We start from the raw sequence: 24034 nt of genomic DNA, 5'->3' as shown, positions 1-24034 counted from the left end.
TATTGGAATTATAAAACATGCCTAAACCCATACACCCGAATGAATGATGAATGATTAGAACTAAAATCTTTAGTCTTTGAATCCTCAACTGTAACAGGGGCCTTAATAAAGCTGAAAGTAAATCAATTGATACAAAACTCCAACTCTAATTAACAATTCATAAAACTTACAGGAACTTGTGGGTATTTATTAGCGGGTATTAAACTTTTTCTCTGTGGTCGTAGAAACTGTTCTGTTTTCTGTGCCTCAACAAAGCCAGGGAACAAGTTCTCATATTCCTCAGGATCAGCCAGTGAGTTAGCTGCCTTGTTGTTTACACTGCCTAAATTCTCCCGCCATAATTGTACTACTCTGTAAAGAAAACAAGATAATAGTATGACTGTATGAGGGTGTGGATGGGGGTTTACAGACTAGAAAATAATGGGCAAAAAATAAAGAATAGAGATTAATGAGGTGCTAAAATATAAAGATTAGAGAATAACGGGCGAAGTATAAAGAATAGAGAACAATGGCCTAAAAATTAAAGAATACAGAAATGAAGGACCCTCCTGTATAAGTTTAAAACTTTATATTTTTACAGCTGTTTGTAAGAAATCAGATTTATTAATTAGGTCTGTACAATTCGCCCTTTCAAATTCTGAAGAATTGTGGGTAATTTCGTTGTTCGTACCCCAAAATGAAAATGTCATTGGTCAAATTTCTATTGTTTAGAACATTCTTAGCCAATCAAAATGTTTTGGTGTACACTTTTGAAAATAATACCGAGAATGCATTAGATTCTGAAATGGTGAATTGTGGTAATCAGTTCAGATTTACCTAATTTGATGTTTATCTTAAAAAGCTCACATGATAAGTTACATGAGACCTGATGTGACCATAACTTTATGATTTACTACCTTAAACTTAAACAGTACTCAGAAACAGGACTGATGCAAAGACTAGAATAATAATGCCCCTACAAATGTAGATGGTCATAAAAACTCTGCAGTCATCAAAAGAATGATATTTTCTGTGTACAGCATTGAAATCTGCATATTAAATAAAATTTCCAGACTTAATTGTGATAAGCTTGTTACCTGGACACCTGACTAGGTAGGTATGTTCTGGAGAAGAATGCAGCTTCAGGTAATCTACCTGTGTTAATTAAAACTTCTAAACATTCTTCTAGTCTGAAAGAAATACAATAAAGTTTTGAATCAAACATCTCAACATACTTCTTACCTGTAAATAATTATGATAAAGTTTTGATAAGAAAGTCCAAACATTCTTTTGGTTAGAAAAATTACAATAAAGTGTTGACTAGAAACTTTAAACATGCATTATATCTGATAAGGATTATACTCATTATGATGTAACGTTTATAAATAAGAGTGAAGGAAAGACATTCTATGTGATTTAACTGTTGAATGGGACACTGCTATAGGTTTACAGTAACACTAGCCAAGAGTGAAAGCCAATCAAAACAGGTGTTATATCTGATGAATTTAGATAACAAATAAACCATGTATTTTGGAAATGAGAAAAAGGAATTTCAGTCAAAAATTTGTGTGCAGAATTTTACTTCCAAACAAGTAGTCCAACATATGCCAATATTTCTATTTGTTTTTGAATATTGTGAAATTTTTAAGATTCAATCAAAATCATAAATAACATTCCCTAAAAGCCTAAACATATTTTCTTGCTTTTATCCTAGTTTCGTTTGATGTGTTTGTTTTTTTGATTTTGCCATTTGTTTGGGGACTTTCCTTTTTGAATTTTCCTCGGAGTTCAGTATTTTTGTGATTTTACTTTTTTTTTTTTTTAGCCTCCATAATTATAATTTCACCAACCTTCCCAGTGAAAAGTACGATAAAAATGCCACATTATTTTGTCCAGATTTTTCAGCTGTCTGTGCTAGTTTGGCCACCATGCCAACATTTCCTGCAGAGGTGGCAAGTAGTAAGAGACCACCATAATCATTGGCATTGTGTAGACATTCCTGGGCCAGTCCAAACTCACATTTACTAATGGCTAATTCTGCTAATTGTTTCCATTTTTGTTCACTCTGAAAAAAATATCAAGAATAAGATTATGACCCTTTAGTCTAATATGTATTTTACAATAAAACTTTACCTGTTGAAATAAGCAAGTATAATTAAAGCCAATTTATTATTAAAACATTGACAACAATTTATCTATCTGAGTGGTCAGCTTCAATTAAAGACCTAAATTAAAGTTTTTCAGAGGTTTTCTCTGAAATCTTCTCACAAGAGAAACAAGCATAATTATCCTACACTCAGGTAAAAAACAAAACACAATAAACAGTTGATACAGAGATATGTCTCGCCTGTTGGCATAAAATTCAGAAAAAGACAATCTGATAACAGCAACATTGCTTATTAATTCAAAGTTGCTGCACCATGATCTAGTGGGCAAGGCCTCAAAATGGTCGACAAACTGAGATGTACAGACAGTAATGTAACCTTATAGAAAATATCGTTGTTTATTGTAAGTAGTTCCTATCAATATAACTTAAGCAGAAAACGTAACATTGAAAATTGCTAATTAATTCAAAGTCACTGGTCCATGACCTAGGGGCATGGCCTATGTCTCGCTTTTTGCGAATTTCATCACAGGCGAGACAAAAACCTCGTGTAGAAAGTTTCAAATGAACAGTGTGTAGAAAGTTTCAAATTAACCTTGTGTAGAAAGTTTCAAGTTATATGTATTCATAGAAATTAGGAATTGGAATGACTTCTTTGTTTTCATATTAAATTCTGTCACAGAACTTACCTCAGTTTCTTTGGCTATTTCATAAGCAGCTTTTAATTCTCCCAACTGTAAAGCCAGCTCAAACTTATGTTCAGGGTCATAGGTCACAGCCATGGCTTGTGATTTAAATCCCTGAAATAAAAAAGATTCAGCATGAAAGGAACCTTGAGAGTCATTGTCTTTATAAATGTTATAAGCATATCTTATTTATGAATTTGTTATTTACAATCTTAAATACTACAAAGTATAATTTACAACAAAAAGTCATTCAAAGATGTGATCCTATGTGAACATGAATAATGATTGTTACCTGTTTTTCAAGAAAATGAGCCACTCTTGTTCTGTGTTCTCGAGGAATTGTGGGTAAAACTTTATCAGCTGTTTCAAAATCCCTCCTCATAACAGCAGTCTGATATTCTAACACAGATAACAGTAATGAGAAACTGACTATATTTAATTCTTTGTCGCCCAAATACAATCTGTTGTCTTTAGGTATATAACCAAGGAGATACATCACTCTGAAATAAGGAAAATAATATTCATGTTATAACCTGTTTAAATTATTTTACTGAAACTCGAACCTTACAATACTGATTTCACCATGCACAACACTTTTTTTTATAAAGTATCCTTGCTACCACAAGTTTGGACAGCTAAATGCACAAGTTTGTTAAGTCTTAAATCAGATTGACTTTAATAAATATTACAGGATAAAGGGTCTAAGGTCTTAATTGTTTTTTTGTAAGGTGTGAACACTTCAACTTATAATTTGTTGAAGAAAACTGTCAAGATAAAGAACAGTGATGACAGATCTCCTCTGTTAATATATACTGAAATTGTGTAATTGGAATTTCTAAAAAGTGGCATTAACTCAATCCTGTCATGTCTAAATATACTCAAGTTACAATTTCTCCGTAATCATCAAGGCTAATTGTCTAATTACTTTACAGTAAATCTCACCTGTCTAAATGTGCTACAGTGACAATTTCTCCACCAACATAGTAATTCAGTCTATTAACACTGTTAGTATATATAAAACAATCTCCAACCCAGATTCCAGTTTTGACTGTTTCTTCTATTTCACCTATCACCTACAATACATAAAATAATAGTTCTATCAGTTATAGTACAGTTGGGATGGAGATGTTAAATCTGATACAGCAGGTTAAGAGAGTCCCAATCTCTCTGCTTATTCAAGAATGATTACTGCTACTTTATAAGAGTTGGCCTGTTGGAATAATTTCGTCCCTTAATCATTTTTCTTCAAGTGAGAGTGCAAATTTCCCACCCTCCATTTTACAGATTGTAATTATCTTGCGTACTGTTCAATTTGTTTTCTTACTCACCATGGATGGATTAGCTTTAAATAAATAATTTGATTGTATTTGAAATCAGAAGTCCTTTCAAGGCTATTTTGCTGCTCTTCAATGTGTTCAGGGGATGTAACTTATTTATACTTTGGGGGGAAAATTATAAACATTTTCAACAGTTAAGGTGGGTAGGCATTGTAAAAATTAAGTAAATGCATCTTTAGATGCTACCATCTTTTGATATCTTCCTTTGTTCATTTGTTGGTATCATGTGTTTTGAAAACTTCCAAACATGCAGGAAAAACACTTAAGAACTAACAGTTATTGTAGACATTCAATATCTAAGGCTATATAAATATATGTACCTCAAAAGCATCTTCAATACCATCCTCTGTGATGTCCTCTTTACCTCCAGAAGATCTGGCATTGTCTACTGCTTCCTGGTTATATTTTAATATAAAGAAGGACTCTTCTGTGGTTATACATACCAGTTCACCATTCTCACTCCAAAATATCTGTAATCAAACACATGCAAAATTTACAGAATAATAAAAGATGTATATAAAAAAGTATGTTACTTTTTCCGTGTTCATGTCTCATTGTTTCTGGATTACCTTCATCAGGTGAGTTGGAGACTGAATATTTGCAAAGTCAAAAATATAAAATGTTTTAGACCATATAAAACAACGGGGCCTAAATAAAACAAGTGTCACTAACGAGTCTTTTGAAGACAATACTCATTTCTGGTGTACAAAAGTTTAATCCTGGCATATATGATCAGTTTATTTATCATTAGTAGTTTCAGTAGTGTTAATTCACAGACAAAATGTATCATTCAAATCATGTCATCTTTTGAAGCACTGACTACTGAGCTGATGGTCCTCTAAGTGTGGTCTGTTCAGATCTTACTCCAAAGTAAACTTACATTTTTAGGCGTGATTTCAATCCTTCTAACTAGTTCTGTTGTTTCCCAGTCATAAAATGCCAGTCCACTCACAGATCTTACTCCTAACATATTTCCTCCATAAAGACCTAAAACATGAAAATACATTTTATAAATATCTAAAAATCCAGATACATATTTCATGTGGCTTTCACTCTAAATGAGCAGGCTTATAAGCAAAATTGACCTCAAAATTTCTTGTTACTGTGGATTCATTTATTTTCGTGGGTACCAATTTTCGTGGATTAAGGAAAATTTACATATTCGTGGATGTTTAATTTCGTGGTTTAGCCGAAGTCTGCATAGAAGCCTATAGAAAATTTGTCATTCGTTGAACATTTAATTTCGTGGTTCACCTGTACCCACGAAATCCACGAAAATTGGTATCCGACGAATAATAATGAATCCACAGTAAATACTAAAATAATTATTTAATAATGAGAAATCACAGTGCTTGTGAGCATCGAAAGGTAAAGATTCCATTCATTTTGCAGTGGAAACTAACAACTAAACATTTCAATGTATTATTAGAGCATCAAAAGGCATCGCTATGAATTGAATATATAAAGGAAGATAACTCCAATTTAAAAATATTACTGTAGCAATGACATCATTGATATTTTTAAAACAGATACTAGCTTCATGCACCATGCACAATTCATGTAATTTTCTTGACAAGCATGTTTATAGACATACACATCATTTTGTAACCTGAGTATCTAAGTATATATTTCAATGATAAATTTCTTGAAATTTTCATAGGTTGAATGTATAAGAATGTTGTGCTCAATTCACTATGTTTTGTTTATATCAAAAGTAGTGATAAAATCAGAAAAAATTGATAACTGTCAAGCTAGTCACATATGGGTTTGATTGCAGGAATGCAACCTTTACACCAAATAGAAATCATTTCATTTTGACTGGTCTTTAAACATACATATGAAGAGTTAACTATCCTATTATGAACAAACTAACTGACAAGTGGACTCCCTAATGACTTGATAACTTCTGTGAAGAACAATGATAACAACTTTTAAAATCCTAGAAAAAACCCAAATAACTGAAGCTGAAGCAAAACTCACATGAAGATCCATGTCATTGACAGTTTAAATAGCTGATCTTAATGTATTTAGATATATTATATCATTCGTTAGAGAGAATAGAATTATTCTAAAGACTAAATTACCTTCAGCTCCAAAGTCAGGTTTGAAAGCCTTTTGCTCTTTGAAATTTTTGTAAATTTTGAGCATGCTAGAACTTTCTCTAATGGCATACACTGATGAGTCATTACTCCATATAAACTCCTGAGCTGAACCAAAACTTTTGTTTCTTAGAGCCATAGCTGTATAAATGATATATTCTCCATCTCCACAAACAACCACAAACCTGAAACAAGATCAAAGTGCTGAAAGTACTAATAGACAATGTCAGATATAGTTTTTTGTACACAAATAGACAATTTTCAGTGGTTGCAGTTGGTTGCTGTCTTTCATCATTAAACAGTGCCTTGGTTTTGTCATTTGAATTGTTACATTTTTTCACAAGTGGTTACTTAGCATTTGTGTTGTTGAGTTGGTCTCATTAGATGTTTACCCAATAGTGTTTTTTGTCATTTGAGTTGTGGACAAACATGATTACCTGTTAGCAATTGTGAACTATAGTCTGTACCACGGCTTCCAAAAAATATTTGAGCCAGCCAGACATTTTTTTTTGTCTCATCCCGATTTTTATCCCTTAAGACTTAGTAACAAAAGAAAACCATAGTAATCAGTTCGGCATCATATGAATTATGATTGACACAAAAACGGTATTTGACTTAATTTTTTAATATAAATTTCGATGTTCTGACATAAACTGTTAAGTTGACAGTGCACCATTCGAAGTGTGCAACATCAGCTTACTAATATCTGCCTAAGACTCTTTATTTGTGCAAAATAACGCTGTCATAACTTCATTCGTTTTTGAAAAGTACATTTTCCTCATACCGGATGTTGACTTGACAATGGTAAAACACGGACCAGAGACGGATCTGTAAAATCTGTGTACGTTTCAAAGCACGATTGAGTTATTCAAGTATCTCTTTCCACTTTATTTCTATAGGAAAAACTCAAAATGAACTTTAGATAAATGTATCAATGATATTTTTAGCATTTTTGAAAAATCGGATGCATAAATAAATCTCACACCTGCGCATGCGCACGAGTGTACTAGTTTAAACAACGTGGTTCTGACAATTTTTCACTTAAAACCTTTACAACTACCTTTTTAAATTTTCATCAAATAATATTTATATACGTTTTCTGGTAATGTGAATCTTGTTGACTAAATTATTTAGATGCAAACCGCTGAAATTTAAGAAAATAACTTTTATTAGACCGATCAATGTCCGGTACTAAATAGTTTACCTGTCGCCTGAACAGGTAAATTAAGCTGTCAGGGAACTAATTAGCCTTGATTGTAATGAGGGTATTTAAGTAGGGTGTGTTTTGATAGTAATTATTCATCATGTCACTTTTATGACCGGAAATGTGTGTCTGTTTAAGAGGTCAAAACTGAGAAGATCGCATGAACTTTATTTTTTTTTCTGAAATATGTTATTAAAATGTTCGTTTCAGCTTCGACACAACAAGTCATTTATATAATTTATCGGACAAGTCCGGAAAATATGACCGTTTTGGAAGCCCTGGTCTGTACACATATTCATGTGCAGTAACTTCTGGTTGGGATTATTGTTATAGTTACCTTCCATTGGGATTGTGAGCTATGGTTTGTGGATAGATCTCACAACTTCCCATATCTTTAACAGCCAGTGGTAGCCTTTCTCCATCTTTGATCTCTTGGTCTGCTATGGCTTTGATATTGGCCTGTTGGATCTCAGAATGTTTAGCCCAGATGATTTTACCACTACTATCCATAGACATGGCTGGTTCTTCTCTTCCCAACTATGTAAATAAAGAATATTCAGATTTTTTTCTCTATGGTGAAAAATATCATGAAAGTTGTTTAACTGTTAGATGCAAATTTACCAGTTCAGAGAAAAGTCTTAAACACAGATCTACAAATTTGATTTGCAAGTTTTGACATGAAAAAATTCTACTCTGCAATTTGGACAACAAATACAGTCGAACCTCGTTATGTTGAAGGTTAAGCGCCCAGACCAAAGTATATGAGGTTCGACTCATCCGAGGTTGAGTGTGTCGTAATAAATTTGGAATGCATGAATAACGGTATGAGATTTGTGTAAACTAGATACCTTGAACAATTTGCCTTTTTTCGATATGACACTTTATGATTGCGCATTGAATCTCCATATTGCTTGGTACTTCATAATGATTAAACATTCGAGTACAGATACAAATCATACACAAATAAAATCAATAGTATACACAAATATTTACAAAGGTCAGTCACTATAAATTATGAAATCACTCTCGGAACGAAATAAGTACTGTCTCTGATGAGGTTGTCTGCTTTACATCAAATTATTATAATTTTATCATAATCGTCTTAACTTTATTTATTGTAATTAATGAATTTCAACTCTAATGATTCATTTAATCTTGGCTTGGGTCATTTAAAATTGTTTCGTTTTTATATCGGGTGAAATATGTTCAACACACTAACGTTTCGCTTGGACGATCACACAAGGTGTTAATTACCTGTCACCATAAACATGTCATTTTAACTGTTATACAAACAAGTATGTTTACTCAGCTTTAATCTCTTTTGAAAATGATTAGGTTACATAAGAAATACATCCGATTTTAATTTTTATCATTAGGTCTGCATCTTTTGAAAATTCTTACTTTCGAACTTCCAAGACATCGGGGTCAATTTACATTAATTATAATTCGACGGGACTATAAAATTTACTCAACTTAACCGTGTATTTGAATCAACCGAGTTCGACTCATCAAAGGTAATTATGCATTGATCAAACGGGTATTTTACCGGGACCAAGGAAATTACTTTGACTCATCCAAGTTCGACACGAGGAGGTTCGACTTTAATAAACAATAGATAAACAAGCATCTTGTTTTGCTTTATAAATTAAAATTAACAGAAACTAAGGTACTGCAGTATGTTCCCTTCAGTAAACTTATTTAATTTTGTTATGATATCTAGATAAATAAGTAACATACATATACCATGTTTTCAAACTATTAAATTGAAACCAAATTATTAGTGATTTTTTTACCATGTAAATTCAGAATTTTTTATGACGTTTTCAATATAGAGGAAAATTGTGACAAGATTAGTTTGGCAATGATAGCATTATTTATATGCAGCATTCCTGAAATAACAATAGTTAATCTTGCATTTTTGTCTTTCCTTCAGGAATCACAAAAATAAATGCACTAAAAATTTCTGAATTTACAGCAAAAAATAAAATTGACTTTAATTACATAGCACTCTCATTCCGAGATGATCTAATCATTTTATAATATATATAAATGTATCATATGTGTGCTAACCTTAATCATTATACTTCCTTCATCATAACCTAAAGCTACATTATTGGAGCCCCTCTGACAGGCTATAGTCCATACTCTCTCTAAGCCATAGTTTAATGTACTCTCCAGTCGGTATGTATTGGCATGCCATACCCTCACAGTACCTGAAAAAAGTTATAGTTCAACTAAGTGTGAGACTGTATCTTGATGTTGATTTTGTTAGTTTTTGATGTTGGGTTGTAGATGTTTACCTTACAACTGACTTTTTCATATTTCCAAAAATGAAACAGTTAGAATTCTTTGTATTATACTAATGGCATTCCTTCAAAATTACATGAATTGTTCAAAAATTCTGACTTAAATTAGGTGACCTTAAATATTGAATAAGTTCATGATCATCTAACCATGCATTTTTTCTCTTTCGCTATTCAAGTATATGAAAGGTATGTGAGTTCTGTAAACATTGTTAACCAAAATAATCTCTTCAAATATTTCAAATTATTTAAGTTATCTCCCCTTCCATAATAGATACTAGTTCTCTTTAAATCAGTAATTATCTCAAAAACTTAAAAATTATTAATCTAAATAGAATGATATCTGTGTAGAATGGTTATTAAAACTGTTTGAAACATAAAACAACGAAAAATAAAATTGTCTTTCATTATGATAAAATGCTAAATTTTTTTGTTTTTTTTATCAATTTTCTATAATATTTATTGTACAAACCATCTTCACTTCCTGTGAGAATTATGGGTAGTTCTGGATGGAATCTGACTGCTGAGATATTCTGAGCATGCCCTTCTAAAGTCTGTACACATGTTTTATTCTGTAAAAGAAATTATTACTTAACCCTTTAAACGTGTTTGAAAAACTGCAATAAATTGATTAGGAGAGGGGCCAAATCTTCTGGATATTGGATTACTATAAACAGGTATATTTTATTTTGTGCTTGTCTCTCCATGAATAAATTTATCTCTACATGTTGATTTTGGTCTAATAATTTGATGTTGTTTAATACCTGTTTGTTTCTGTTGAATTTATCTACACATTGTATAGAATTTACCTACACATTGTATGGAATTTATCTACACATTGTATGGAATTTATCTACACATTGTATGGAATTTATCTACACATTGTATAGAATTTATCTACACATTGTATAGAATTTATCTACACATTGTTTAGACTTTATCTACACATTGTATGGAATTTATCTACACATTGTATAGACTTTATCTACACATTGTATAGACTTTATCTACACATTGTAAAGACTTTTAAGAATTTAAAGTTTCCCTAGAGGTTAGAATGCTTGCCTTTCAACTGGGATCATACAGTGATCTCTAGATTTGTGGCCTAATGGTTAAAACACTTTTACATTAATGGAAACCATACAGTTACTTTTTAGGTGTTGCCTACTGGTTAGTGTACTTGCCTATCAATATAGATTACAACTACAACCTCTAACTGTGTTCAAGTTGGCTTATAGTAAGACACTTGGCAATAAGTTGTGATCATGAAATGACCTCTAGTTGAATTGCTTCATGAAAAAGGCATATATCCATTAATTGGGACCACACAGTAACATACAAATGAGTCATATAATGTTTAGGGCACCTGCCCTCACTGTGATTATACATTAACCTCTTAATGTATGATTTGGTAAATGTTAGCTATCTTAAATTTACTCTTCTCCACCTCAACTTTTATTCATGATATAAGAAATAAAACAACAACTCTACACCTGGCCTGAGGCATATGGATTCCTGGAGGATAAGTAAAAATTTCTATGTAACACATCATCCTGGTTTATTAATCTAGTTCTATTTCTATACCCTACTGAATCTTTAAAGGGCAAACAGATTATTGGCAGCTAGTCATTGAAAAGAAGAAGTTGAAGACTTGCCCTGTTCAAATATAATTCCATTTTGTACATCTCTTTATCATCTTGTTAATTTACCTGATAATCCCATATTTTGATCAATCTGTCATCAGCTCCTGATATTAAGTAAGGTTTATCTCCCCCTGAATAATAATCAACACAGTTAACTCCTTTCTCGTGGCCTTCTAGGGTAAAGTTTGGTGTTGGAGATCCTAGTTGCCATACCTATAATTGATAAGGTTATTGTAAACACAAATATTTCATTCATTATGCATTTCCAAGCAAATAACAATAATTTGTAAAAAAAAATAGGAATGCTCACAATGAATTTTACTGCCAAACAATTGCACAATATTTACTTATATCAAAAAATTACACAAATCAACAAACAGTAAAACTCACATGAAAACTGGAACTTATCATGTCAAGAAACACCTAATAATAATTAATTCAGTTTTTTTAATGCCATTATTTTTTAATTGTAGCCTATTGAATCACTAGCAAATATGGTGTTGTTTGAAGGATTAATTACCTTGACTGTTCGGTCTAGAGAGGCACTGGCAAATGTATTGTTGTCTTTTGGGTTTACTACAATCTGCATCACATAATGAGTATGTCCTTCAAAAACCTGTGTGCATGTCCATTTTTTCTCCCAGTCCCACAACTTGATCAACATATCATCTGAAATAACAAAGTAACCCCATATACAATGAGTTGGTCCATAAAAAAAACCCTGTGTAATTGTTCCTGTTCTCAATGTCATTTATAACAGCTCATTAAATATTTCAGATATTGGTAATTTTAACATGCCTCAAACTGATACAGCAAGACATCTAGCAACTGATCTCCTTTAGTCTGAAGTCCCCATAAATACTTCCAACTGTTGATCTAGATAATGAGTTGTGTAGGATGGACTGCTATCAAACTAATACATTCAACTATATTGTCCTCTGTTGTTTACAGATTGACTCTCTAGTCTTAATGTCTTATCCCTTAGTAACTACCGCTGCCATTGAGTTTTAACGGGTTATGTAGGATGGACTGCTAGGCCTAATGTAATGAAATGAAAGGGCTTCAAATGGATAGACTTTCTCTAGCAAGTCTATTATATTAACCCTAGTGTAGTACTGATAAAGATCTATGAAGTCTGAATGGGCTGCAAAATAAAGGGCCTTGTTTAGCTTATATACATAGTGATGGACCCCACTTACTTTATAGTTCCCTACATGAACTTACCACTACTGGTTAGATAAAAGGGTTGTATAGGATGAACTGCTAAAGGTCTTATAAAGTCAGAAATGGGTCTAGTTTATCATATACTGTATAGCGGGTTATTTTCGCGGATGTAAAATGTCGCGATTTAGGGGCAACAAAGTATACGAAAAATTTTGGCGGTTTTTATTTTGGTGGATTCTTAAATCCCAACTAAATATTTTGGCGGGTACTGAAATTTTTGCAGTTAAAAAAAGATGTAAAAATTGACATACAAGTGTCTATTGTTAAATGGTTAAATGATTTTTTTTACCTGAATGACTTCTTATTTATTGATGATATTCAGATACAGCTAATCAATAGAAAACCGGTTACTTAGATATTTGTCACAGGTATACAAATTGTACGGTTGATTAGGTACGAAATTGAACGGACCTTTGATGTACCTACTAATTAGATTGTAAAATTATCAAGAGTGACTTACAACTCATATATCATCTATATAATTTGACACTAATTAATAAGGATAATTATCTGCAAGAGTACCTTACACTTACTTTATTTGACACTAATTAATAAGTGCATACACTCCTGATAACCATTTTCTAAAATACATGTATGTACAATGCCCTTTCGCATTTATGTTGTTAAAACTAACCTATACCGTTATTGATCTGCTGACCGGACAAAATAAGATCGTTTGCAAAACGCTTTAACTATTAGAAAGTACCGAAGGTATCCCTAAATTTTCGTGGAATTTAAATTCGCGATTTTCATTTATCCGCCAAAATAAGCAAAAATTAACACCCCGCCAGGCCTCTACATTATCATTTTTTCTAACTTGTCCCTTCGGACAAGTTGCAAGAAAATCAACTTGTCCGAACTCTTAACTCACTTGTCCGAATTCATAATTGGAAATCTTACATATTGATGATATGCAATAATAACACTTGCGCTTTGATTGTACCTAATAAAGGGAACATTTTGTTATATTATATGAATACCACATCAAAATTCATTCTATTATTTCAGACTGAAATATTATTTGCAAGACTGAGTTCTCTGACTGAATGTCACTATCATGTGTCGATCGTTAAATCATCATTTCTTCCCAAACCACTAGGTTCTCCGATGGACCTATTCATTCTGTAGTGGTGGTATGGGTTACACCAAGGATGTAAATACACCTGGCCACCTTGTATATGATTAAACCTTTATAATTTACTGAATGATGGTGTCAAAACAAGCTTTTACAATTTGTTTTGATTTGTATATACATTGATATATGATCATGAAGTACATAAAACATTTCACTAAAAAATCTGCCTTCTTAGATTTTATTTAATTTTTACATCTTAACTTATTATTTTTATATATAGATCTTATTAAATAAAACCTCTTTTAATGTATTGTTATGCATAAAAGCAAAATCAAATGAAACGTACTTTAATTTAAAATTTTAAAGTTGTGGTAAAGATCCATATGGAGGTGCTCCTAATTCAAGGAGGCTTACACTACAATGTAAGAAGAAGCATTAACATTGGTTTCTTTCCCCCTTACTTATATTCCCCTCGTCAATGGCTGCCAGCATGTTCAAATACGTTCAATCAGAGACATATTATACAAGTATTATATGTCTTTGGTTCAATCAATGAATATTTATTTCATGTAGTATGATCAATAAAACAATCATTCATATTTTTGGGAATGTATAAGTCTTGAATTTGATCTATTTTACATCTGACCTCGATTTTTTCACTTGTCCCATCGGACAAGTAGTATGGTGAATCTACTTGCCCGACGCCTGTGTCCACTTGTCCCGGACAATCGGACAAACAGTAATGTCGAGCCCTGCCCGCAAAAATAACCCGCATCATAGTGATGGACCTTACTTACTTTATAGTTCCCTACATGAACTTACCACTACTGGTTAGATAAAAGGCTGTGTAGGATGGACTGTTATAGCTCTAATGTAGTCTGAATGAACTAACCACTTCTGGTTAAGATAAAAGGCTGTGTAGGATGGACTGTGATAGCTCTAATGTAGTCTGAATGAACTTACCACTACTGGTTAAGATAAAAGGCTGTGTAGGATGGACTGTGATAGCTCTAATGTAGTCTGAATGAACTAAATACCACTACTGGTTAAGATAAAAGGCTGTGTAGGATCAGTGTTCTCCCCAGGCCGTTTTAGCGTCGCGGTACCGCGACGCTATATTTTTTCCTGTGATGCTATAATAATTTCCGCGACGCTATAATTATTTTGAGGATGCTATTTTTCTTGTTTCTATATCATAAATCCATGTCCTAAATTTTGAACTTTCATCTAATTACCGCCTATGATCATAAAAATTATATCACCTTTAAGTGTAATCCCTTCAAATCGGACAATAGAGGCATTTAAGAGTGATTAAATAGGTGTTAATTGCCCTTTGGGTGATAACTGTTTGGATACGAATACCCCAAGCTGACACTTGTGACATGATTAATACCACGTGGTCTGTCTGCAATCGCAAATTAAGACATGGAAAAAATGTAATCATACAATTCGAAATCTACCTTTTGCATTACGGAAATTCAAAGATACAAACGATTTTTCTCTTTAAAAATGAGGTTTGGTCGTTTATTTTTACAACTTTCATAAAATTACTTTCTTTCTCTTCCGCCGGTACTACTTGTTAATCGAGAGCGAACATATCGGTTTTGGGCTAAATAAGTTGGCTTAAGTTTATGTTTCATCCATTTAATACATCAAAAGCGTCACATTCGTTCCCAATCTCTTGTCAAACATTGTTTATTTTCGTTAATTTTTCTTCGGCCCCCATTGACTTCTTTTGTGTAAACTACCGATCGGAACCGGACCGGATATGACACAAATCCGCATTTTTACGATAATAACTACAGATGCACAAATGGCACAGCAGACAGAAAAAATATACCAAAATGAGAAAACTATGCAGTAACAGACTATTTGTTAGATAACTTTGTTAAAAATATCTATCACCTTGATATAAAGAAACAACTGGGACTAATTCATTGAGTACCATGAAACAATGAATTTTTAGACATGAAAATTTTTTTTTAATTGAAATTTTATTGCTATATGATACTTTCTCTTTTTTTACTTGATATTTAGTATTGTATATATATATAAAGGTTGCACTATAATAAACCATTCACTCATTCATTTAGTTGGGTAGGTAGGGTAACTAGAACCAGAGACATATATTGTATTATATGTCTCTGCTAGAAGCCTAGAACCACACATATATTGTTATATGGCCCAAGAGGAAAACAATAATTCTGTACAGTAACTATAAATGAATATAGAAAACATAAACTGAAACAACTGTTATCATGGTTATATTTTAATTGTATTCTCAGTTATGAATTGAACAATATAAACATATATACCATAAAGGAAATAGAGCATCACCGCGACGCGACAAATGACATTGAAAAAAATACAGTTTATTTTTTTTTACGCCAAATGTGATGCTATCCAAAATATCTGGGGAGAACACTGAGGATGGACTGTTATAGCTCTAATGTAGTCTGAATGAACTAACCACTTCTGGTTAAGATAAAAGGCTGTGTAGGATGGACTGTGATAGCTCTAATGTAGTCTGAATGAACTTACCACTACTGGTTAAGATAAAAGGCTGTGTAGGATGGACTGTGATAGCTCTAATGTAGTCTGAATGAACTTACCACTACTGGTTAAGATAAAAGGCTGTGTAGGATGGACTGTTATAGCTCTAATATAGTCTGAATGAACTTACCACTACTGGTTAAGATGAAAGGCTGTGTAGGATGGACTGTGATAGCTCTAATATAGTCTGAATGAACTTACCACTACTGGTTAAGATAAAAGGCTGTGTAGGATGGACTGTGATAGCTCTAATGTAGTCTGAATGGGCTTCAAATTGATGAACCCTCTCTAGTGTATTGTAATTATAACATCGTACATGCATATCATCCTACAATGAGAGAAAATAAACAAATAGATGGACCCTCTCTAGTGTATTGTAGTTATAACATCGTACATGCATATCATCCTACAATGAGAGAAAATAAACAATTTCAATAATCAAGTTATTAATAGCACATTCTGTTTTATTGTTCATGAAATTGTCCAAGCAAAATGTGAATTTTTTAAAAGCAATTTACATGTAACATTAAATTATAATCCTAATATTTCAATCCATCTGATAAACTAGCCTATATTGCTCAGGTTTGACAAATTTACCCTTGAAGAGAAGATAATTTATAACAAATTTAGTTAATCAAGTGTTACTGATGGTTTTGTTTACATCAAACCTTTAAAGATTCAAATCATTCCACCTTGTAGTTTCAGAGGAGAAGATTTTAGAAATTGGACAATCAAAATAGCTATGTTTTTCAGCCATTCAGCACTAGATGAAGAAAACACGTAGAGGGCTTTCCAATCATCATTTATACTAAATTTAATTAGAATTGGTCATGTAGATTCAGAAAAGAAGTTATAAATGTGATTTTCCACAAGGTTTAAATGAGAACTACGTGCCATCACTGAAGTTATGTTTGCATCGCCATGCCATTTAATCATAAAATGAGGATTTACTAGTCAAATGAATTCCAAATATCAATCCACAAAAGATTTAGAACATTTTCTATGTTCCTATTTAAATTAACTTTTACTATACACTCAGGGGACTTACTTAAATGAGTGATTTTCTAAATCACTGATTCAAGTAACATTATGTACATAAAGGTTGGAAGTAAGAGTTGTCTTTCTTTAATAATCACCTATTTAAGTAGTACAAATTAATCACTAGACTAAGTGATTTAATTTTATCGTAGCTTTAAATATAGAATACTAATGATCCAGGAACTAATTATGTTGCTAAAATTATCAGAACCAACATCTGTATTGATAGGATGACCAGGTCATGTCGGGTGATGACCTTGTACTAAATCTAGGATAATGACATAAAAATCACTTGTTCAAGTATCATACCTCAATTTCCTTCCAAAAAATCACTTCTTTAAGTATCATTATTTTAATAACCCCCACTAATTTCAACACCCCCAAACAGTGAAATTTTGATCGCGAACAGTAGAATTTTATTACATTATCTTTAAGATGAAACCTTGAATTTTACAGGAAAAATACTCCCACTGCTGGGAAAAATCTGTTGAGAAAGTATCAGTTCATTATGTAAAGCCATTTTTATAGCATTTTTTCAAGTAAAATAGAATTTGCAGCTAAATGATTGCATCAAAGGCATAAACCTTGATGCTTAAAAGAGGCAAAAAGTTCATTTTTTTCAATTTTACTAATGAAAAGATATTATCTAAAGCTATGTGTTTAAAATTTTGGTAAAACTACAAAATCACAATTTGTGACAAAACTTCTAATTTGCTACTTAAATAAGTGATTTAAAAATCACTTATTTCAATAAGTCCCCTGACTGACTATAGTAGACATTAACCTATTTCCCTTTACTGTCTCTACACAAAACAATAAATTACTTACAGATCCAGTTATAATCCAGTTCTTCCTAGGAACAAATGCAGCAGCTCTCACTGGCAGATCACATACTTCGAAGGACTTGATTAAAGTCTGAAATGAGATGGTATTTCATTCACAGATATTGACCAACTCAAAGGTCTCATGTATAAACTTGAATCATGAATGAGACGATCACAAACTTCAAGTTATAAATTGTAATATATATGTAATAAATGGTTTATATTTTTTAATAAATAAATATTTAAAGTTTTAAAATTAAATCATGTAACAAATATATATTAATAAATTTTATCATTATTTGCTATTTATTGATTCTGAAAATTAAATTGATAATTTTGAGTTCTATCATATACATTTAAATGGTTTTGTTATAAAATTGTTGTTGTAAATACAAAGTTAATCTACAATAATTAATCTGTAATATTTTGTAAGTATTTCCAATTAAAAATAAATTGCTTCGCCGAGCACAGCTGGATACGACCGCAGAGGTCCAACCCTGAACAGTTGGGGCAAAACTGGACACAATATTCGTGCTTGATACAGGTCTGAATTTGGATTGAAATTAAATGTTGGACACATAATAGGTTTCTGACACAGAATAACTGTAGTCAAAGAACTTAGAATTGGTTATATGATTTGAATTTATATTCAATTTTTTGCTTTTGTGCAATTCATTATTCTGTTGCGAATTCCTCCCCCCCCAAAAAAAATAAATTTCACCCCTTTTTTTTTTGCGTTTGTACAATACACTATGCTGTTGCAAATTGACCCCCACAAAAAAAAATTTTCTCACCCCACCCCTTTTGCAAAAAAAAAGAAATATTTGAAGAAATTTTCTTTTTAATTTCTGACATCTGTAATGATAAAAAAAAATTGTACCCCCCCCTCCCCTTTTTCCAAAAAAAAAATCTTTCCCTCAAGATATGGTCATTATCTCAATGCAAATTTCCAATGGAGTTTGCAACCATAATTACCCATTTAAATACATCATAAAAGTCTTAAAATTGAAAATGACATACATAATCATGTCTAAAAATAATATATCTTTAATCAGCATTTTTATAAGTAACTTCTAAAAAATAAATTGACAGCTAATCACCTCAAGACAATACAAAATTTCTTTATACATAATTTTAAAGCAGTGTAAGGGAGGTAATCCAAATTTAACATTGTACTTAAAAGTGATTGTCCATTAACAAGGAAACCCTTGTTTTCCCCCAATTTTTTGCCCCTAATTCCTAAACGGTTTGAGCCATTACCCCCCAAAGCCAATCCTAACCATCCCTTTGTGGTATGGAAACTTGTTGTACAATTTCAGAGAGATTCATACACCATTCCACAAGTTATTGTCTGAAAACTAGAAAAATGCTTATTTTTTTGGCCCCTAATTCCTAAACTGTTAGGACCATAACCCCCAAAATCAATCCCAACCTTCCTTTTAAATTTCATAGATTTCTATTTACTAATACTAAAGTTATTGTCCGGAAACCAAGTGTCTTCGGACAACGACAACGACAACGTGATACCAAAATACGACCACAAAATTTTTTTGCAGTCGTATAAAAATCTGCCAATATACATGATATAGAATTCATTAATTTGATAATGAGTCACAAAGAAATTATCCAGTGAAGTGATTTCTATATATTCAATCATCTTGCATTTGTGTAATTTGTTTGTGTGCTATTAATGGTAACTGCAAATTTAGTGAGATTTTCTTGATAACAGAAGCAGTGAGGGGTATATATTTGATATCCCATATCCTCATAACACTTATATAAACCAGATTAACCCTTAAATAATTTAAAGTTTTAAATCCCATATCCATGTCCACTTAAATAAAAATATTCCATAACCATGATAATGCAAAGAGACAGTGCAATGCAGCAAATGTTTGAAAACTCAATATTTCTGAAATACCTAAACAAGGGGCTGAGCTGACATTAACAATGATAAACATAAAATAGTGTGAAAATATAATGACAAGATCTTACTTGAATATATACTGTAAATTTCTTATTTATCTTGTAATATACATGATATATATATATTATATAGAATGTTAAATACTAGAAAAGTCCAATCAAGCTTAATATCAAAGAGTACAGCAAAAATGCATTTAAAAAGAAGAGCTATTTGTAGTGTATAACATGTATCAACTTGATATTTTTTTCTTTGAATTGCAAACAATTTATCTGATGTAAGTGTAAGTTCATAAAATATTCAATTACCCTTCAACAAACATTATCAATTGGCACAATCATTGTATCCACAATCTAAAAATACTCTAGAGAGAGAGAGAGAGAGTTGTCTACTCCTTTTGGACTGTTTTGTGAAAAAAGCTTAATGGAAGAGGTTCTCCATAGCACATGTTTTCAAAGTTACATTTTTTATTCTGATAGTTCCAAAAAGAAACTTTTTCTGAGGTTTCATTGTAAAATTTGGATTATTCTGATGCCAATAATTTGTGAAACAGGAAACTGTTTGAAATTTCTGAAGAGAATACTGACAAATGACTGAGCGCAGTAAAATAGCAAGTCTGAAATTAATACATACATATTTTTTTTGTCAAATAGCATTCATTCAAACATGTAAAGCAGGTACATTGGTTAGAACATATAAAGGTATCTGGACAAAACAATAGGAAAAACATGCAGCATATTATACTAGTGTTATTGGAGCATAGTGTGTGTCTGGTACACTTGCTCGCATGCTAGCCTAATCCCTGACATGCTAGCCTAGAGAAACCTTGAGATACCTGTGATTCAAAATTCCAAATGTGTACATTTCCATTGTATAAACTGGCTAACATCCATGGCTCTGTAGGGTGCAAGTCCACAGATTTGACACGATCAGATCTAGCTGACAGCTTCCGCTTTATATCCAAACGTAGCGGCTGAAAAGAATAATAAAAGTCAATATTCATATACCTGAGATTCAATATTCCAAATGATCACCTTGCCATCAAACAAACTTGCCATCATCCATGGTTCAGTTGGGTGCAGACCCATGCATTTAACACGGTCTGATCGGGCTGTCAAAACCCGCTTTATATTCAAACGTAACGGCTGCAATACATAATTCATTAGATATTAGATAATCATATTTCAGTATGTATATAAGAATGAACAGTCATTGACAGTATCAAACTGTAAATACTATATTCAAAAATTTCTTTAACTATTAATAATAATACTTTATTCCAAAAGCAAGTACAGCTTATAGGATATATATACAATTTTTGACAAATTAATTATATCCTTCCAACTGTTTCCGTTATATTACAAATCTAAATAGAGGAATACTAAGTCCTAGCTAGCCCAAAATAGAAGGGCACTGCTCCCGCTACCATTTCTGTGCACCCCTCTGCCTTTAAAGTCCTGCACTATAATTTTTTTTTCTGAAGGACAATACATGTATGTACTTTTCAATTCAAAAGAATCTTTTAAACTATTGAGAAAAGCTTTTTACAACCCTAAAATATCATAAAACCAGCAAAAATAAATGAATTAATTATTACAATTTTTCATCCATAAACATGATCAAGTTTGTTCCTTTTCAAGCAAGAAACCAAGCTAATATGTTCCTCTCCCTTTAAATCTTAGCTAGAACAAAGCTACAAGTTGATATTTTTCTTTCAGATGTCAATGATGAGAACATTTGTTGTACATTATTGAAGCTTTTTTGAATCAAAATATTCTCAAATGAAAGCTTCAAAGACTTCCTGAAAAAAACATGCATTTCTTTCCATTACAAAATATAGATAAGCCTTACATAAAAAAAAACTGCTTCGCTGAGCGCAGCTGGATACGCCCACAGAGGTCCAACCCTGAATAGTTGGGGCAAAAATGGACACAATATTCAAGCTTGATACAGGTCTGTATTAAATATTTGACATATTATAGGTTTCTGAATAAATGTAGTCAAAGAACTTGAAATTGGTTATATGAAGTGAATTTATATTCAATTAAAGATTTCTTGCTGTTGTGCAATACACTGTGCTGTTGCGCAATACTTATTAAATCTTTTGTCAGACTATAAACAAATAAAGTTCAATTAATTCTCAATGTCATATTAGAAATTTATGAAAATGTAAAGGGACCTTACATCAATAGATATAAACAATTCACCAAAGTTTCATGAGAATTGCTGACAGCATTTTTGAGTTATTGTCCGAAAACTGGAAAATCCCCCCTTTTTTAATGAATAAAACCCCATAACTCAGAAATGTAAAATGTAAAATTTATAAAATTCTAAACGGAGCTTACATCAATAAATATAAACAATTCACCAAAGTTTCATACAAACTGCTGAAAGCATTTTAGATTTTTGTGTGAAAACTGGAAAATCCCCCTTTTTTTATGAATAAAACCCTGTAACTCGGAAACGTAAAATCTAAAATATATAAAAATCGAAAAGGAGCTCATGTCAATAGATATAAACAATTCACCACAATTTCTTGCAAGTTGGTGAAAGCATTCTTGAGTTATTGTCCGAAAACTGGAAAATCCCCCTTTTTTTAATGAATAAAACCCCATAACTCGGAAACGTAAAATCTAAAATTTATAAAAAATGAAAGGGAACTCACGTCAATAGATATTAACAATTCAACAAAGTTTTATGCAAATTGGTTAAAGCGTTTTTGAGTTAATGTCCGACATGTTGACGACGGACGGAGAGACGGACGGACGGACAACGGTATACCATAATACGTCCCGTAAACGGGCGTATAAAAATACAATAAAGTAAAGCACTTAACTTTTTCTCATGATAACAAGATATATAAAAATCATCATGATAATCCATTGCCAAATAGTTAACACCTAGAACAGGGATAGAAATTAATGCTTCCCCAGTCACTCACAAGGACTAAAATAAAACTTAATTTTTTTTGGTAGCTTAGGAAACAACAGTGATATTGTTGGCTTTTTTTCAAAACTACCTCCAACTTTTTTTGTGGGGGGGAAATATGAGTCATCGGGGAAATTTTCGGGAAGGAGAAAGAAACGAAAATATCTTACCTGCATTAAGAAGACATTGAAAATCATTTGCATTACCAACACCGCGATGATTCTGATTAGTCCGGATCTCAAATGATATCAAAATAATAACATTGTAAATGGAAACACGATATTCACATTCATTTACTACAGCAAATCACGTTCTGGAAAAATTTTAAGCCATTTTTTTGACAAATTGGGAAACTTTCTCTAGGGGAAACAGCCAAATTTTGGAGGTAATTAAAGGCAAACAATATAACTGAACAATGGTTATTTCCTGACCCCATAGTTATGAGCATGGCTTCTAAAACGGTTTCATTTTCCGGTCATGACCTGTAAAAATTATCTTGGACCGGCTGATGTAAAATTGTTTGTTTACCATAATGGCATTTGATCATAGGGTCCCTTGATTCCCTGTCATATTCAAATTGTCTGATTTCACTGACCGGATCTTATGATTGAAGTATAATAATTGCAAAGTCAGGAGAAGGGTGTATAAATTATGTACGAGAATAACAACACCAACAGAGAAATTTTCATCTTCAGATCGATCACTGCTTAACGTTATTCATCATCTCTTAAAAATAGAATAATCACAAAAGGTGCAGTATCAAAATTGAAAATCATGCCGAACTTCCATTTGGTGTCGTTCGGCTGTTCGGTTTAACCCGTCACAGAAGTGCTTCAGATACAGAAGTACTATTTCCATAACAAGAAGAAGCATGCTCAAAAACTTAGCAAACAAAGTCAGAAGACTCCGATCAATTAGAAATATATTGTTAATTCTTATTTACACTGAAAAAGTGGGCGACAGAAATAGTGTTTCCTACAGGAGGTTTTGGCGTGGTATGGTGCCCTGCCTTGTTTTCTTGACGCCCTGCCCTTTTTAGGAAAACAAATTGGCGCCATGCCCTTTTCCGTCGTATTAAGAACGCCCAGCCGTAATTCAATATCGGTTCTGAAA

General features: G+C 32.2%; 1 protein-coding gene across 3 annotated transcripts in view; it reads right to left on the bottom strand.

Annotated features, from left to right (window-relative positions):
• LOC127719671 (coatomer subunit beta'-like) overlaps nucleotides 1–24034 on the bottom strand; it is a 35702-nt gene that overhangs the window by 6909 nt on the left and 4759 nt on the right. For 2 of the 3 annotated variants that reach the window (XM_052225903.1, XM_052225905.1), the window contains exons 2-18: nucleotides 20829–20966; nucleotides 18074–18160; nucleotides 16409–16535; nucleotides 11876–12024; nucleotides 11422–11568; nucleotides 10185–10284; nucleotides 9480–9622; nucleotides 7747–7946; nucleotides 6191–6390; nucleotides 4987–5093; nucleotides 4427–4576; nucleotides 3712–3842; nucleotides 3062–3269; nucleotides 2773–2883; nucleotides 1830–2044; nucleotides 1077–1169; nucleotides 171–351 (exon numbers count right to left, since the gene is read on the bottom strand). In XM_052225903.1, coding sequence (XP_052081863.1) covers nucleotides 171–351; nucleotides 1077–1169; nucleotides 1830–2044; nucleotides 2773–2883; nucleotides 3062–3269; nucleotides 3712–3842; nucleotides 4427–4576; nucleotides 4987–5093; nucleotides 6191–6390; nucleotides 7747–7946; nucleotides 9480–9622; nucleotides 10185–10284; nucleotides 11422–11568; nucleotides 11876–12024; nucleotides 16409–16535; nucleotides 18074–18160; nucleotides 20829–20966 — 2487 coding nt within the window. Of the gene's footprint in view, nucleotides 1–170; nucleotides 352–1076; nucleotides 1170–1829; nucleotides 2045–2772; nucleotides 2884–3061; nucleotides 3270–3711; nucleotides 3843–4426; nucleotides 4577–4986; nucleotides 5094–6190; nucleotides 6391–7746; nucleotides 7947–9479; nucleotides 9623–10184; nucleotides 10285–11421; nucleotides 11569–11875; nucleotides 12025–16408; nucleotides 16536–18073; nucleotides 18161–20828; nucleotides 20967–21000; nucleotides 21139–24034 lie in introns of all 3 variants that reach the window. The other variant, XM_052225904.1, reaches the window with a different exon arrangement.

The sequence above is a fragment of the Mytilus californianus genome, unplaced genomic scaffold (assembly GCF_021869535.1).
Source record: "Mytilus californianus isolate M0D057914Y unplaced genomic scaffold, xbMytCali1.0.p SCAF_11, whole genome shotgun sequence".
NCBI lineage: Eukaryota > Metazoa > Mollusca > Bivalvia > Mytilida > Mytilidae > Mytilus > Mytilus californianus.
This window is presented reverse-complemented; position numbering and strand designations above follow the sequence as displayed.